Source organism: Oreochromis niloticus, linkage group LG14, assembly GCF_001858045.2.
Source record: "Oreochromis niloticus isolate F11D_XX linkage group LG14, O_niloticus_UMD_NMBU, whole genome shotgun sequence".
Lineage (NCBI taxonomy): Eukaryota > Metazoa > Chordata > Actinopteri > Cichliformes > Cichlidae > Oreochromis > Oreochromis niloticus.
In genome coordinates this window covers 32,699,283-32,716,707 of record NC_031979.2, presented here as the reverse complement: position 1 = coordinate 32,716,707, position 17,425 = coordinate 32,699,283, and the positions used below count along the sequence as shown (strand labels likewise).

Genomic DNA, 17,425 nt, shown 5'->3' with positions numbered 1-17,425 from the left:
CGCTGGAGAGACACTGTGCTAATGAGAGTAGGCTGTAATTGGACTGAAGTGAGGAGATAGGAATGGAGGGGGTATAGGGGGCAGGGAGAAGGGCATGTGTGAGTCAAGGGTGGTTTGAGCCTCATCCAGAGTGCCACGTGGACAAACACCCTGCCTACTGTGCAGCGACTGTTTGTCTGACATATAGTCCTGAGCTGTGACACGGAGAGCTCGGCAGGCGGCTTCAGCTCTCCACCTTTTTCAGGATCCCTGGTACTAACATCCTCTAATCCCAAGGCACTCACCCCACCCCTCTGTTGGCGCACCTGGGGAAGAACAAAGCCTCAAAAACTGAACACCTGTGCTCATTTACACACCGCTATTAACAATGGAGCAAGCAACCGTTTTCTGTAAATCAACAACAATCAAATTTTCGATGGAGGTAAAAGCCACTCTGTACAGAGTCATTCTGAATTATTATAGAAAATTACTGAAATAAAATGTGATCAGGAAAGACAGCAGTAACTGAAAGCATTCTGTTGAAATAGTTTGATGTGTATCTGTATAATTATTTCAGACAAGGAAGCAGAAGGGTTGTTGCTACGGAATCGTTATAAAGAAAACCCCTTGCCTCAAACACGCTGGCAGTCAGATGTCATCTGTCGTATTCTGACATGATATCAGGAGTGATCAAAGATAATGAAGTGGAGCACAGACACTGAGCTGTGTACCTACATGCATTATCTCCAGCTCCTCCCGCCTCCCATTCGCACTGGTTCACGTCCTTATTGAATAACATGACCTTTCCGCAAGGCCATGCTGCCGTTTTAATGTGCAGAAAATTTGTGCATGAGTGCACCTCTTAACTCTTTCTTTCACGCTCATTATTTCCAGTCCGTATCACCTTGTCTCCAGACAGGGCTGCCGTGCCACTGCCAGATTCATGTGGCACCCTCCTCAGCCTGCCTGCAGCACAGAGGCACAGCAAATGCACAGAAAGTCAGCGTGCAGCACACTAGCTCTTCAACAATAACGCCTTCCGCTGCAGAGCCTTGAGAGGAGAAACATCCATTTTTTTCTGAGACAGATAATTATGAGTCTTGTGGGAATGCGGTTTTCACAGGTACAGCAGTGTGCTCATTATAAAGTATTATAATTCACTGCTTATGACTGTCTGGATTCTGATACAGGTGAGAACTTAAGACAAGACAAGATCATTTGTATCTATGAAATGTGTGATACTAAGTGTAATTTTTTGCTTCTGTCTGTCTCGTGTATGTGAGACAACAAATAATGGTCTTTTTTCAGTTTGCTGAAACATGACACTAATGAACGTCATGCAATGACCTAAGTGGAATTTTATAAAAGGACATGCAGCATTACCACATTATGCCAGACTGGATTTTGATTTTACTGTAGTTTGAAATAAATCAGTTATGCATCATCGGGATTCGACAGATTTATTCAAGCAGGATGAAGTCAGATTTTTTTATGTATGATGCACCATTTGCATTCTGATTTGCTGAATTTTTTTTAACTTACGTTTCATCCCATAGAACCTCCAGTGATTGCATTTTATTGCAAAGGAGCCTGTTCAAATAGGTAGTGTGCTGGGGCCCCTTATGCAGAGTGAGTTTATTAAATCTGACCAAACATGAAGAAATTCCCTCGTCTCATGACTACCACCCCACGGCAACAACTTTCTCCCTGTCATACCTCCCTTTCTTGATTGAATCCAGCTACTTTTGTAATCACATTACACACAAGAAGCAGTCTCAGGAGAACATCAGTGCATAGACTGTCACTACTGTTTGACACAAGGGCGGGAAAACAGACCGCACAAGCGTTTCATGAAGTGTTGTGTGTGCAGAGAGGGAAAACGTATAGCACAGCTACAGCTACAGCTCACGCAAGAGAATACCGAGATAGATATACAGCATGTCTGTGGCCGGTCATTCAGTCGGCATCCCAATTCCATATTTGATATTAATAATATAAAGAACTTGGTATGTATATTATTAATGAACTATACTTGTAGGGGAGGGAGTAGAAAAAAAAACAAGAAAAGGTCAAAAGTAAAATGTATTTTTAAGATTTAATGGTTGCATCTTATGATGTAGCAGCCACTTTTGAAGAATTTCCAAAAACAACTCTATCCACCATCTCTCTGTTTTACTGTGAGTCAAGCCAGTGTCCATTAGCACCACAATCAAAAATCAAGGAAAATAAGCAATCATTATCTTGAAGATTACTGTTTATTCCAGTTTGGGTTTGAATGTCTTAGTTGAGGTCCATAATTACCTTTAGAAAAAATAATTTGGAGTAATTGCTCAGATCTCCCACTGCAACACTCTGTGTTGTGCCAAAAGAAGTGGTCAGAGGATCAGACAGATTTTAAATTAGCCAGCTGTTATGCGTGGCCATCTAAAACACATTATTAGGAAGTAGAAGCAGAATGAACATACCTGAAATATTGATATCAAGCTCACATTTAGTCACACAGAAAATCCATTGTTATTCTCACGGCAAGTAAGTTGGGTTAGTTTTAAACTAAAAGATATGTTTTAATACGTGCACATGCTCTTGGTTTAAAATTCCTGGAAGGAAAAGCTTTTTGTTCAAACTGCAATTTTGGAATTTGAAAAGGTGTAATGCATAATATATCAACCCCCTGAAAAAGACTGAATATTAGAGATGTTTTCTGCTAATATTTGTACTTTCACATGAAAAAATGAGCGAAATATTCGCTGCTACAGATCTGTGCGCTCTTCAGGAATGCAGATGATGCGATCTCAATCAGTCATTAATAAGCTACGTTGCGGTCCCACACAGCTTGACCACCACATGTGCATCTCGTACTTCCTTAGTGCTGAATGTGATGCAGGCAGCATGGGGGCGTTGGCTCTGTGAAAACGCAGACACTAATGAAAGCTGACAAGCAACACAAGCCCGTGGGGAGCAGAAAGCACTGGGCAGGGAACCATAAGCTACATTCAAGTTTGCAGTGTTTCCTACTCAGACATCCACCTTGAAGACCTTGCTTCTCCTCGCTCTGTTGGCTACAAAAGGCTCAGGGCAGCTTAGGGGGAGATTTAAAGGGGATAGCAAGGAGAAAACATAACTAATCCTTAAACTGAGAAGAGTAGTCTGTGAGGGAAGATTTACAGCAAAGAAAATGACTTTTACAATGCACTCACAAAAAAGTGACTTTCCTATCTGAAATTTTCGCACCATTGAGGAAGTCTTCAAGCTCAGACAATCAGAATTAAGATGTTCTCGAAGGTGACAGAAAACCCTCTTTCCGTCCACTTCATGTGAGAGAAAGTGAAGTGTCGCATTCCCACAAGCGTTTGGATTAGAGAGCCACCGTATGGCTGCAGCCCTGCTCGTGGAAAAAAACGTGGAGTGTTTGAGCCGATCCTCGGTGCTCTCATTGATTTCTGTTGATCACAATCTTATTTGGCAATTTAAATGCTAATGATACTTTTAATTGCAAGACGGGATAAATGTGATTTGATCTTTAGGAGGCAATTACTTTCATGCTTTGTCTAGCTCCGATCTTTTCAAAAGGCGGACAACAATTACTCTGCAAAGCTCAGCTTTTTTTTCTCCTCTCACAAGAGAAGAAAGGAAAAAAACAAGAATGAAGCAAAATGGTGTTTTTGTTCTTTGACAAGTTTATCAAAAACTATTTCTGTTGCTGGGGGAAAATTTTGCTCTTTAGAACACTTAACTTTACAGTTGTACACAAACAGTCACTTTCCAAACCTTTTTCAACACCTCAGGCAATGCTACTAGTGTACATACACTACTATGCAAAAACATAGATGTAAGGTGATTGTTATAAACATTTGTACTGCATGTATAATGTTCTGTACAGAGAAACCAAGCACCATTTTTTATGTATAAATAACAATAGCAAATAATTTGAAATCACACCGAGTACAACACAGTCCATGTTGAGTGACTCAGGAAGACAAGAAAGACAGTTCTACTTTGGTTACAGCTTAAAGCAAGAAGGTGTCCATTAAGAAATTACCATTTATCACATTGAAAAGGTCTCCACACAGCAAAAGTGAAAAGCACTGGTGACTAGTTTATAGACCAAAGGGTACACAAAAACAAATCATGTCTCCACAAATCACTTCTGCTAACGTTACATCTCAAAATGAAATCTAACTCCATTCACTTAGCAGTACTGTGTACTTCTTGTTTGTCCAAATGTCCTCCAGTTATGCTACATTTCAGTCTCAGAACAAGTTTGAAACCTGTGCTCAGTTCAAATTAATCATGGTTGTGTCGTGACATGGGCTCTCGGCTCATGGTTAAACATCCGTTTTACATTCTGCATGCAATACTTTTCAGATACTGTTGTAAATACGACTGGAAAATTGGCAACAAAATGATTTATGCGAGCAAGTATTTACAACTGTGTCAACACCAGCTGTACGTCAGGAACACTCAAAAGATGGTTTTTTTGGCCACAATTGGCAGTGCTCTTCTGCATTTTGGAGGTCATACATCACACCCGGGCAAAAGACAGAACGATGAACATATTATTCCGAGAACATCGCCTTTGACAATGCCCATCTATTTTGATAATCAGTTGACTATTGTGCCAGTGCAGCCTCTAAAGGGCCAGTGATTTATTAGGATTGACCAATTTTGAGTCACATCATGTGCTGCTTTGTTAGGGCAAACAGAGGCGTGACTGGCAGTGCAGTCAGGCATGTTATCAAATGCCCAGGCTTGATTAACAGCTCATCAACATGCAGAATTAAACAGTCTGGCTAAATGCTTCCCCTTTACTCTGACATTAGACACTCATATAAAACTATGAATATCTCCCTACATTGAAATATGCCCCACACATTCTTTTGCAACTTTTCTGCATCCACATAATTAGACGGTTAAACGAGAACAAGTAAACAGTTTCTGAGTAAGACACTGAACATATTTGATGACAAGCCACAGAAAAATGACAAAAATTCATATGAACAATTAAAGCTTTGAATCACATTTCACTACATTAAGCATTACATGCCAAACTAGTGGGAAACAACAACATTTACAGCACTGGCACAACTGTTGTCATGCATATTTGATGAGAGTCATGCACACAAAAGGAGGGAAAAGAGCAAGAGGTGGAGGAGAGAGGTTGGACGGTGTGGTCTGTCAAAGACATTATCACTCAGCATCAGCTTATGTAAAACAAAGCCTCTATAAGCTTGCGGATTTCTGTTTGATTAACAATTTGATATGTATGTTAACTCTCATCTCGCCTCGTAATTCTGTTCTGTCCAAGCTCCCTGAATCGGATAAACTCTAAGTGGAGCTGGATTTTCCATCTAAAGAATTTTGATAAGGTTTAATTGGTCGTGGAACTGCTTTCATCAAGCTTTATTTTCATTCTTTCTTTTTTCCAAACATCATTGTCGTTATTTGATGTAAGAGTTTATTTTTGCCATTCATCGGATTGATATGTAAAGCCTAAATTTCACTCCAAAGTATTTATTTGCTGTATGCTGTCAAAGCAAGCAGAGAAATTGCTCAGATTTTAGGCATCAAGTGCAGTGTGACTCGTTAGTGAATGATTATTGATCATTTGCTGCTTTCAGCACTCACAATGGTGTGCTCAAGTATGTCACTTGCAGGCCACCATTACATGCAGGCAACAGAATAGAGGATCCAGGAGTACAGGGATCAGCAGGGGATAGACTGGGGTCAGGAGCCTCTACTTTCCTTGTGGGGGACTCTGGCTTCTCAGGACCCTGTGTCACACAACTATCAGCAACAGCAGCAACAGCAATGCTGAGGGAGTGGAGTGGGAAACAGAGAGCAGTTACTTTGGCATCAGAGTGAGAAAGAAAGATAGATTAGCAAGGAGAGAGAAAGAGACAGAAAGCAATGGGAGCGGTAAGAGTTTGTGTGCTTCATTTATCTTGAAAGGCAATGCAGAGAGCTAAAAGCAGTGTGGTTTCTGCGTCTGCGTGGCCTCAGACTTGCTGGACCTGCTGCCACCACAGAGCACCACAACATGCAGCCGGCGGAGACCAAAAACCTGGCAGAACGCCTCGTCTGATGTTAGCATCACCGCTTTGAATAATCAAATAAGCTAGAAGATTCTGGAGGGGGACCTCTAAAATAAGCATTGTAATCTCATCATCTGAATTGATTAAAGGCTCATGTGCACCCTGAGCCAGATTCTGCACACCCCCCAACCTCAGTTGTTTTGGTAATAATCCCAGGGAGAGAGATAGCCAGCTCATGCACACAGCAGCATCATTCCCATGGGAATGTGGTTTGAATCTTGTATATTCAGAATAGCCAAGAGCATCATGAAAACCCTTGGCAACCACTGAGCTATCTGTCCTGGCCAGGTGTTTTAGATGAAGGGAATTAGCAGGACGCAACTTGAATGCTTGTTTCCTTCTTCATTGAAAACAGATTTCTGACAATTGCTCCAAACCAGATGGCAGAGACTTTTAGTACCTCGAAATAACGCAAAAAGCTATTTTAGATTTTCACAGCTCTGTTGCTTATTGTTCTCTCAGCTGCACCCTCTGCTACTTCTGTTTTCTCCTTTGTGTATGGGCAGCAGCTGGCAACGCTGAAAATTGTCATGGGCCCTGGTTTGCAGACGGAACAAAATTACCTGGTTGGCCGGAGGAGGTGTTGCAAAGTAAATAACATCAGAGTTACAAGGCCCCTTAATGTGTCTTCGGCAGTTTGAATGTCTTAATGGATGCAAGAAGAAGTCTTACACCATCTATTTGAGAATACATTACAAAGTTTACATTTGCAGGATACCTCACCATTAGATCTGCATCGCAGGCCTTGCCAAATTGTGCTCGATTTGAGGTATATCTATTTGCAAAAGCAGCCATGGAAAAGAAGTCGTTCATACTCTAATTACTGTTTAAATTAAAATGAATTTGCATAATTCTACAAACGGCTGACCCGACCTCTGGACCTCCTGCAAACTTTAAAATCTCAGAGGAATCTCCTTTAACTTCTTGACAATATTGTCACCATCTAACAGAAGCAAATGTTTCCCGAGAAGACTCTGCAGTACATACTCCTGCAATCAGCCGTGATTAAAACAATAGTGTTTTAATGGGAAATGGGCTCATTGCAGCCCACATTACAATCAAGCAACCACTTAATAGCTGCTTTAATAAAAATCATTGATTCTATCTGCTTTGGTAAATGAAGATAGACATGCTTTTTTTTTTAGTGCAATTAAATTAATTTTCATACCGTGACCTTTATGAAAGGAGACTGCTGGCTCCCAGAATAAATGAGAACGAGACCGTGACATGTCTGCAGCATGTTCCTCCGTCTTCAAACACATTTACTCTCCTAAAAAAGAGTTTCGTCCTTTTCAATGTTTTTTTTCTCTCGTGGAGTGACAAAGAGTGCACACCTAATCTTACCACCTGTCCATCCCCCTGCAATATTCTCCGGGAGAGGCTTGGTACTCACAGGTCATTATCTGTCTCAGTGCGGGTCTTCTGCTGCCGCCGATGGACCATGACAACAGTAACAGCCACGCCAATGATGAGTCCAATGGCAACAACACCTCCAAGGATCCCGATAACACCACCTGGGGGACCCTGCGCCATTGGCTTCTCTGCAGACAAGATGAGAAATAACAGTGTCAGAGTATGTGCTCTTTGAGTAATTGACACTGCCTGGATGAACTTTAAAAAAGAAAAATCAACTACAGCCTCCAAAACAATACCAATGACAAACAGACTTCTCTGTTATCACAAAGGGAGTCCAACTTTATGCTGTTATTAATATAAATTTTGGACAAAAGGCTAAAATAATTCAAAAGCAAAGCAGCAATGCACTCAAGAGAAACAAAAACAAAACAACGGGCTATTGTCCAAAGAAAACCTTTACAAACCATTTGACACAACATATGTCAGGCTTGAGGTTTTTCTCTCATAAAACACATCCAAACAATATTTTCAGAGACTTATTTCAGGATGAGACCATTGTCCTGCCTGTCCTGGCACTCCATGAATGCCACACTGTTGTGGTCACTCAGCAGCTGCTGTTGCATTCCTAATGTGTGCTCCATCATCTGTTCAAAAGAAGCCTAAATTGGCTTGGATTTGACAGTGAACCCAAAGGCACTCTTAAGAGCACAACAATGCTATTATACTTTAAAGTCATTGCCAGCAGGGGCCAACAAAATGCAAAATATATTTCCAGCGTAGCAGAGAAAAAATGTGCGTGGTTTCAGAAGCAAAACAATTCATTTAATTCAGTTGAGAGCAAAAGATGAGAGAGATACGTCTACAAAAGTCAGTTCAACTGAGTTATGAAGACAACATGGAGGTCTAATCCAGTAAACATTGCAGATTGTTGAAGTGACTCACTGGAGTTTGTTCAATACCTCTGTCTCCCTACTGCTGATAACGCCAAAGCTATTTAATTTAAAAATACACAGGGTTTGCAATGAAAAAAATAAAACAAAAGCAATCCCTAAAACTTGATTTTTGTAAGGTTCCCTGCTCTGGAGAGTAGGATTTATATATATATATATATATATATATATATATATATATATATATACATATATATATATGATTGTATTTTTTATTTTTTTAATGTCAGTCAAATATAATCTTTGACCAGCACCAGAGGGAACATTTACAGAAAATATTGAAAAACATAAATCCTTTGATGTTAACATACAGTTCTTTCAACTAAATATATTAAAGGAAATGAGACATTCTTGCACCTTCTTTGCATGAGAGCCTGTTGTTTTTTATGCTTTGACATCTGATAAACAATGAGTCATTCTGTGTGGGGTCTGAATATATCAAAAGTGTAATACATCTGCTGTCACGCACGCAGTCAAAAAGGTAAATTATTACAATGTGCAAATCTTCCCAACTGATGTCAGGTAACACTAAAATAGAACAGCCATCTCTTTTCAGAATCCTACTGTATGTATGATATTTTGCTTCTGAAGACACACTACACTGGCATCTGTTGTCTTTGAAAGAGCAGTTAAAGGCGTCCTTTTTAAGACAGGCCAGGGACCAATCAGTGGATGTGAGCCTGTTGTGATGGGACACTGCAAATTCTCACTATCTTCCACTTTGAAAAGGAAAGCCTATCTCCTGCCCTCATGATGTCTCTATTATTATCTGTCTGTCCTTTTTGGTAGTGACAGGACAAGGCCTGCCTCCCAGGAGCCCTCTTCTCAACTGCCCCCACTTGCTTGATTCAATGCCCATAATGATGGGTACACAGAGGACTACTTCACATACAGCCACACAATAGCGAGCACGTTACCCTACCTTGTACCCAACACACACTGCCTCAAAGTCGGTGACTATATATCGTGTCCATCAGATTGTCATGCCACGGTTGCTATGGCTGATCTAATTTTCTGTCGTCAGGTACGTAAGAGTCACATCGTGTCAAATCTACACACTAAAAGAAAGCAAATAGGTTTTCTTGTACTCACACACACTTCTTTCTTGTGATGCATTTCAATAAAAAGGCTGTGGAGTAGCTTTGAAGACCAAGCGTAAATGTGATCTTGCTGCAGCACTGGAATAGATAAGCCGGAATTCCTACTGTTGTCTCATTGCACTACATAGTGAAAGCCAGTGGGCTGAATTTCATGGCCCTAATGCAAATGCCAGACACAATAGTGTGTTGTATAACACTAATACACACAGGAGTGGACTGGATCAGAATGCAATTTCCCTGCTGTGGAGCCTTAGGCACTAGACACACAGGATTTACACTGTCACCTCCTAACACATAAAGTTGGGGGAGCCATCTGGTGCGCAGTCTGAGTGCTTTGTTTGTTTCTCATATAGCTGGAGAAAAAAATTAACACTTGCATTTTCTGTCCATGAGTTCTACTTTAAAGGATCACTACTGGTAACAATCATCATATATGACACTCACTATGTGCTAATAGACCTCTCTGCATTGAATCATACATGTTATTCATCTCTGGCTCTCTTCCACAGCATGTCTTTTATCCTGTTTTCTTTCTCTCTCCCCAACCGGTCGCAGCAGATGGCTGCTCCTCCCTTAACCTGGTTCTGTCGGAGGTTTCTTCCTGTTTAAAGGAGAGTTTTTCCTTCCCACTGTCGCCAAAGTGCTTGCTCACAGGGGGTCATATGATCATTGGGTTTTTCTCTGTATGTATTATTGTAGGGTCTACCTTGCAATATAAAGCGCCTTGAGGCGACTGTTGTTGTGATTTGGCGTTGTATAAATAAAATTGAATTGAATTAAATTGAAAATATAGTCATATAGGGCAGTACGGTGGCACGGTGGCTAGCACTGTTGCCGCACGGCAAGAAGGTCCTGAGTTCAATTCCACCATCAGGCCAGGGTCTTTCTGTGTGGAGTTTGCATGTTCTCCCCGTGTTTGCGTGGGTTCCCTCCGGGTACTCCGGCTTCCTCCCACCGTCCAAAGACATGCAGCTTGTGGGGATAGGTTAATTGGAAAATCCAAATTGCCACTAGGTGTGAATGTGTGTGTGAATGGTTGTCTGTCCCTGTGTGTTAGCCCTGCGACAGACTGGCGACCTGTCCAGGGTGTACCCCACCTCTCGCCCTATGACAGCTGGGATAGGCTCCAGCGCCCCCCGCGACCCTGAAAAGGACAAGCGGCAGTGGATGGATGGATGGATGAAAATATAGTATTTACAATGTTTGCGTTCGGTGAAATAAATATTACGGATCTTGCTTTGATGAAAAAAAATGTTTAGAGAGTATACACCATTTTACAATAAATCTGAGTTGGCATAACTTCATCACAAAAGTTGGAGCAACTCTTCTACAGTATGTACTTAAACATGTTTCTTTCAGTCAAAGACTTTTTGAAGGTGAATTAGTTGAGTCACATAAATAAATCTCAGAAAGCAGGAACTCTAAGTTCTGATGTGTTTTGGAAACATTCCCACTCTGTACACAGCAGCCAATGATAAGGGTAAAACAAGCTTTGGATCACCAACCAGTAACAAGCATGGGGACTGAATTCAGCTCATTCTCAGTTATAACACCAGCCCTGGCATTATGTTCACCTTCTGTGTTGTCATCAAACAACGAAGGAAAAAATTACACTGAAAAAGAAAACCTCCCCACTCAAAGCACAATAAGGATCAAAACAAATAAAGTGGTTATCCAATGCACCCCGTCTCTACACCATAGGACACTCTGCTTTGACACAAGTACAAATTTTACTTTCAGCATTAGAAAATGTTAAGAATAGGCAAAGTTCTTTTCTTGGAATAAAAACAACCACTTCAGTTTGTTTTGAATATGTACTTCATATAAGAAGTGATGTCGTGTACTTAAGTTTTATTGTACCTGCTTTACAAAATGCTACTGCATCACAGAAAAATTAAAAGTAATGATTTTACTTTTAATGCCAACATTTGAAGAAACTTCTTAGATATTTCAATTAAGCACATATTGGAAGGCAAGACTTCAAAGTGCATGAATATTGACACTTCAGGGTATTGATTCAGAATTTTTTTCCCCAGCTCTAGTCGAAGAGAAACAAAAGGCTAAAAACACTTGTCTCTAACACAAGTTTCTGCAGGTAATGCTACCAAAAAAACAAGCAAAAGCAGGCTAAAAAGATCAGAAGAGCATCTTCTGTTATTTATCTGTGATTGGATGAAGAACATATGGAGAACAAACAGAAACACAAGTCTTATAGGGTTTGTGTCTTCTACAAAGGTCTTAAAAGATTAATATTTACTGACTTATTTGACTCCAAGATCAACGATATTGGCTATCATTGATAAGTCACCGTATCCAGAAACACAGAGACCCTTATAAATACCCATAAACTATAAGATCAAATAACCCTTTGACCTTTGATTTTTTACAAGTGGAAAACCTGCATAAAATCTGATCATCTGAAATCAACTCTTTTTAGTAAAGTCCGTTGTTCAAATATGTTTTGTAGCTGCCACTGAAAGATTGCTATTGATTTTCAATAAGTGTGAAGCACTCATCCATGCAGCAGTTCTCTCTGTGCTGTCACTCCACCGCTGTAGCACATTTAAGCTGACAAACTTGACCTTGGGTTTTTGGAGGCTGCAGCTCCCTCTGAGGTGGTGGTAACCTTCATTCTTGTCACACCTACTCTCCAGTGCTCATTGAACTGCAGCAGATGTATGTGCTATTTCTTTTCTGCAGCACTGTATTCAAACATAGATCTCAGTGACAGGACTACACTCAGTTCTCCAGCTGCAACAGAGTTTGTGGCATTACGCTTGCATCAAAATTCCCTGATGATCCATTAAGTAGGCATCGTTGGATAAGTGCAACTTCTACCCAGCAGGTTGTTCTGTTTGCTGTGGAGTTTAGATGTGAGACCAGCCAGAGGTGCCATGGTATTTGGAGGGGACGCAGTAAATAAGAGTTTTGCATTTGATGATTCATTTCACAGGCTGATCCTACAGATTCTAATACATGCTTCCAACAGGAGGCGGTTGCTACTTAGGGAAGACCTGGCATCATTTTATTAAAGAATTCAGCTAATGAGCTGAAGCTCTGGCCTGAAAAGTGATTGTTTTCTCATTACTGCTTGAAGCCTTTTTTGAGTAGATGTAAACTACATGCAGAGTGACAGAGCAATTCACCGTCTGGGGTGTCCAAATGAGTGAAAACAGTGTAATCTCAAGGACCAGCTGTACTCAATAGCCAAAACATGTGGGCTCTAGTGTTACCAGTCTCCCATAGAACTTGTTAGTCACACATACCAGAGCAGGAAGAGTTCAGGTAGGAGGTCAAAGGGTGAGCAGCCTCCAGCTGGAGCAGGTTTTGCCCACTCCAAATCCAATCTGTCACAGAACGGAGCAATGCAGGATTTAAAGGGAAGCATTTTCTTCTCCCTCTTTTTTTTAACCAGATCACTACTGTGTGCCTCCAAAAGCCCGGTATGGTTTGTTAAACACTGGCACAGGTAAGACAATTCACAGTTTTTATACATATAAATTCATCACTGGCAAGTGGAAAAAAGCAGTAAAGCAGAATGAAGGTCAGAATCTAGAAGGTGTCACACAGACAATATTAAGAGGACATTTGTGTAGTGGTGTTTTGCAAAAATGTTCCAGGCATAAGTCTGATCACTCTCCAAGAATGGATGTGGCTCCTGGCGTTCTCCCTCTCTCCCATCAGAAATTGTAATTGCTATCTCCTCCACAGGGGCCGTAATACTTTCCAGCAATACTGGGGAGTTTTCAAGTGGACAGATTTCGAGTCTGGCTAGTAACCCATGCCAACTCCACACCACCAATGCCAGTCTGAGACGGCAACCTGTTCCAAACACTGCACTGACTGGTTTTCTACCTTGCTTGCACAAGTTGCCAGTCAACTAACACAGCAAAGCAGGCAAGGTGTCTAGCTTTATCTCTCTATTCACAAGTTTTACCGTTACCTTATGGGGATCCAAATGCCCAGGCTGTTAGTAATTTATCTAGAAGAGATTTTTTTCCAAGTCTTTTCCGCAATCGGGTAAATGCTACAGGCCCAATAAAGAGAAAGAAATGCGGTTTAATGGAGTTCATAAATCTGTATTTCAAGCTGCCAACTCCAAGCGGTACATGCTGTTTCGTTCCCCTACCCCTCCCCTGAGTTGGTAATCTCGTTAAAGTTCAATGTTTCCAGAGCGCTCTCCTCTGAGAGCAGGGGCTCCTGATGTCATCGTCTTTTCCACAGTAGTTTACCCTCTGGAGAGGTCTGCATCCCATTTCACCTAGATTCGCATTGATGGTCTGTTTCTTCGCCACCTTTCAGACCTGATGCGTCAAAATGGAGACAGAAGCTTGGAGGTGAAGGGGGCAGGGGAATTGTAATGGTGTCTGATTGCTGTTCGACATCACTCCACAGAGGGCAGCACTTCATTAAATACAAATTGGTAACACATGTGATGTGTCTATTAAGATGAAACCAAGCCCATTACAAAGCTAACTACCTTGCACCTGCTGGGCTGCCATAACAACAACAAAAAAGTTGCGAGTACACAATAATAATCACAAATTTTCTCTTTTTCTTTTTTAATACATTTCTGACACTTGCAGTAATAATGGATTCATATCACTGCATGGCTGAATAAATGTCTGCTGAGCCATCCTGTTTCCCTTTATAGCCTCTTCCATTCTTGTGTAAACATTGTGCCACTCAATGGTACTTTAAGGCAGTCTGGGGGAGTAATCACCAATCTTCAATAAGAAAAATAAAAAACACAGCCTGTTTCCATGGTTAAACAGATGACACTCAAAGCCAGCACAGTGAGCTGGAGATCTCCATGTAACCACAAATATTAGCTTGAGGTGTCTGATGCACCGCTGGGTCCGGTGAGGTAGATGAAGCAACGGCAAGCAGCACCAAAGCCCCTGTCAATGAATATGAGATTGCTGGATGCCAAGCTGATGCCGTCATGAGGTATTACCTCCTGTGACAGCCCAAATAACAACAGTTCTAATTAAAAAGTGATTGGAATGGGTGGACCACTGCCTCCTAATGGGGGAATAAACCCGCAGCATCGCTCCAGGAAGTGAATTGCGTTCATTTATTAACTTCAGGAAGCCAGTAGCTGCTGTCAAGGTATAATGGCTTATTTTTAAAGCTACAGAACTTTCTATCCATTCTGCTTACTGATCCATTCAACCAAGCTCTTTAATTAGAAATAAACATATACCAATGTTATAGACAGACTGTCGAATAGTTTTGTGTGAAAGATGTTGAATTTTTAGAAGTATACAGTAACTCCACTGCTGTTTCTTCTGCTATGCATTGTCATTAATCTGAAAACAAGTTTGGCACCCTAAAAAGAGCTGGCCTTGCAGGAAGGGTTGATGATAGGGCTCCCAGTGTGCTATAGCAGGCACTCTCTCGTGCTTGAGCCCTTTCATGCCCCAGCTGAACTCCTCTATGTGTTGAATGTTAATTTAATGGATGCTTCCAGCTCTAAACTGGAGGAACAGCAGCGCTTCTACAGATCTGCACCCCCTTCTCTACCTTGTCCTCCCTCTTTTGCCTTCTTTTCGATGTAAGCAAAATTACCTCTCACTGTCTCTCTCTGGCAAGCTCCACGAGGTCACGGCTGTAATTTCCTTTGCCTGGTTAAAAGCTGACAGAGCAACAGACCCAGTCAGTCTGGTTATGTTCGAGAGGGGGTTTTCAATTTAGCAACACTTGGACTGGGGAATCTGCAGATCCCATCCCAAAGGCCAGCCCCTTTCACTGCCCCCGCTGCTAAGCAAGTGTTTCATCTCAAGCACTATACACACTCAAACATATTCAAATAACCACTGTGGGAGTCAGTATTAGATCTGAAATACAATATATTTATATTCCTGGACAGGACTGTTTGTGTTCTCTCTGGAAAATTACCATTGATTCCTTTATACGCACTGGCAGACCTCGGGATTTCAGTGGAAGAATACAAATTCGCTCTTCGATATTTATTTGTAAAGCACCCATCTCCCGTGTGACATTTTAATTTTTTTCCCCTGCTGAGTCTTTTGTCAATGTATCTGTCATCAGCTTTTCTTTTTACCTTTTAATAGATTGCAATTTGCAGTTTTTGCTTCTGTGAATCATTAGAGCGTTCTCTTTTTTAAATGTATCACTTCATTAACATAATATAACACCTAGTATAAATGAAACGCCTATAAAACGTGCATAACACCAGACATCTTTACATTTTCATGTCACCGATGACAGTTTGCTGCGTGAACCTCTCATTATCTCTGCAGGTCTGACATTTCAACTTAATGTGCCAACAAGTATTTGACTTACATATGCCATGTGTTTTCTATGTGTTATGTGTGTGTGTTTGTTTCCTAACAAGGTAATCTAAAAATAAATGAGAAGAAGAGCAGCTACAACTTAAGGTCAAATAGATAGCTACAGAATTTATAATCCTTGAGTTTTATAATCTCAGTTAAAACATTTAATCAGTTCAATCATGATGTCGAATACATAACTGGATTCTTCTGATGCAAATTATATAGGAACATATGGTGATTAGCAATACTTGTTCATAAGGCAGATATTACGCTGATGCTCGTCTTAACACTAAAAGATGAATTGTTAGTGTCTAAATAGACACACAAAGTCATTATGTTCATCACTCAGAATTATTATCCAATTCCTAATTAGAAATCACCTAAAGGTTTTGATTGATTATGTCCAAGTATATCAAACAAAATCATTCATCAAGTTTCTAACAAGCCTCAGAGTTATTTCACATTTTGTTTTCTAGGTGTACTGGTGATGCGAAACTTGGATGAATTACTGTCTCCTGTGTTTCGAAGTTCTTAAAATTAATGGTGCCAAATGTGATATTAGTTAATTAAGCTGATTCAAATATGGCAGTGTCTGTCAACAACACTTTATTTTCCAATTTTAAATCCGATAATATGCACTGCATTGTGTAATGCAATAGCTGTTTTTAACAGAGAGAGAGTTTCCTAAATTAGGATTGCTAAAACGATGATCTACAACTCACAAATTACTCCAGAGGAAATCTGAACTGACAAATGAAAAGAAACCTACCAGAAAAGACATGACCTCGGGCAATGACTTCTTCCAGCTTTTCAGTAAAATAGGCAAAGCTCTTTGGGAAGAGATGGCCATCTCAGAGATAACCATCTTGTCTGTTTGGAGCACACAAAAGTAAACATGTCTTTAAACAAGACCTGTCTGTTGATACTTTTCCACCCTTGGATTTCCAACCGTGTTTTCGGAAACGATGTCTACCCGAGGCCAAATCCTCAAAATAGCGATCCAAAAAAAAAAAAATCATAAAGGCTCTGGAAGCAGCATGGGAAATGAAATATAGCATATTTCTAAAATTATTCACAGGCTTCCTGCAATCTAACATATTAATGGTGTTGTAGTGGAGGGACCCTGACTTCACCCCATTTATATTTTTAGAATTTTAAATTCTTTCTTATCTGTACTGAGGCACAGTTCAGTGCAAATCTAGGGGGCTTTCAGTGAGCATAACACCCTCTCAAACGCAGTAAAATAAGTGGACTTCATGCTTTATCTATTGGTTTGTAAAGTAACAACGACATTTGTTTTGCATAGTTAACATACCAGGTAGAAGCTGGGTAGTAATTATGTGTCAATTGTGTTTATGGCACCAGTTATTCATGTAACAAAACAAAAAGATTACCTTTAGGTGACCCAGAGACAAACTTTTTGGGGGGCTTAATAAGCATTTAAGACAAAGCAATTACCTAAAAGTGTAGTAAATACACACTGCTTAGATAAAGTGCACAGATAACTTCAGTTGGTCAGGACAAACTGGCCTATTTACCAATCACCCATTTATTGTAACAGCAGAATTAAAGAGTTAGAGTTTGGCATCTATGCTCCAAGTTCATCAGCAAATACAGTTTGTGCTTTGGAAAAGTATTTGACCCAGTCC

The 17,425-nt window shown here is 40.5% G+C and overlaps 1 protein-coding gene across 8 annotated transcripts in view; it reads right to left on the bottom strand.

Moving 5' to 3' along the window:
* nectin1b (nectin cell adhesion molecule 1b) overlaps positions 1-17,425 on the bottom strand; it is a 151,141-nt gene that overhangs the window by 27,700 nt on the left and 106,016 nt on the right. For 5 of the 8 annotated variants that reach the window (XM_005455082.4, XM_005455086.4, XM_005455084.4 and 2 more), the window contains exons 6-7: positions 7,465-7,612; positions 5,722-5,790 (exon numbers count right to left, since the gene is read on the bottom strand). In XM_005455082.4, coding sequence (XP_005455139.1) covers positions 5,722-5,790; positions 7,465-7,612 — 217 coding nt within the window. The remainder of the gene's footprint in view (positions 1-5,721; positions 5,791-7,464; positions 7,613-17,425) is intronic. The other 3 variants (XM_005455083.4, XM_025898067.1, XM_019367723.2) reach the window with 1 other exon arrangement.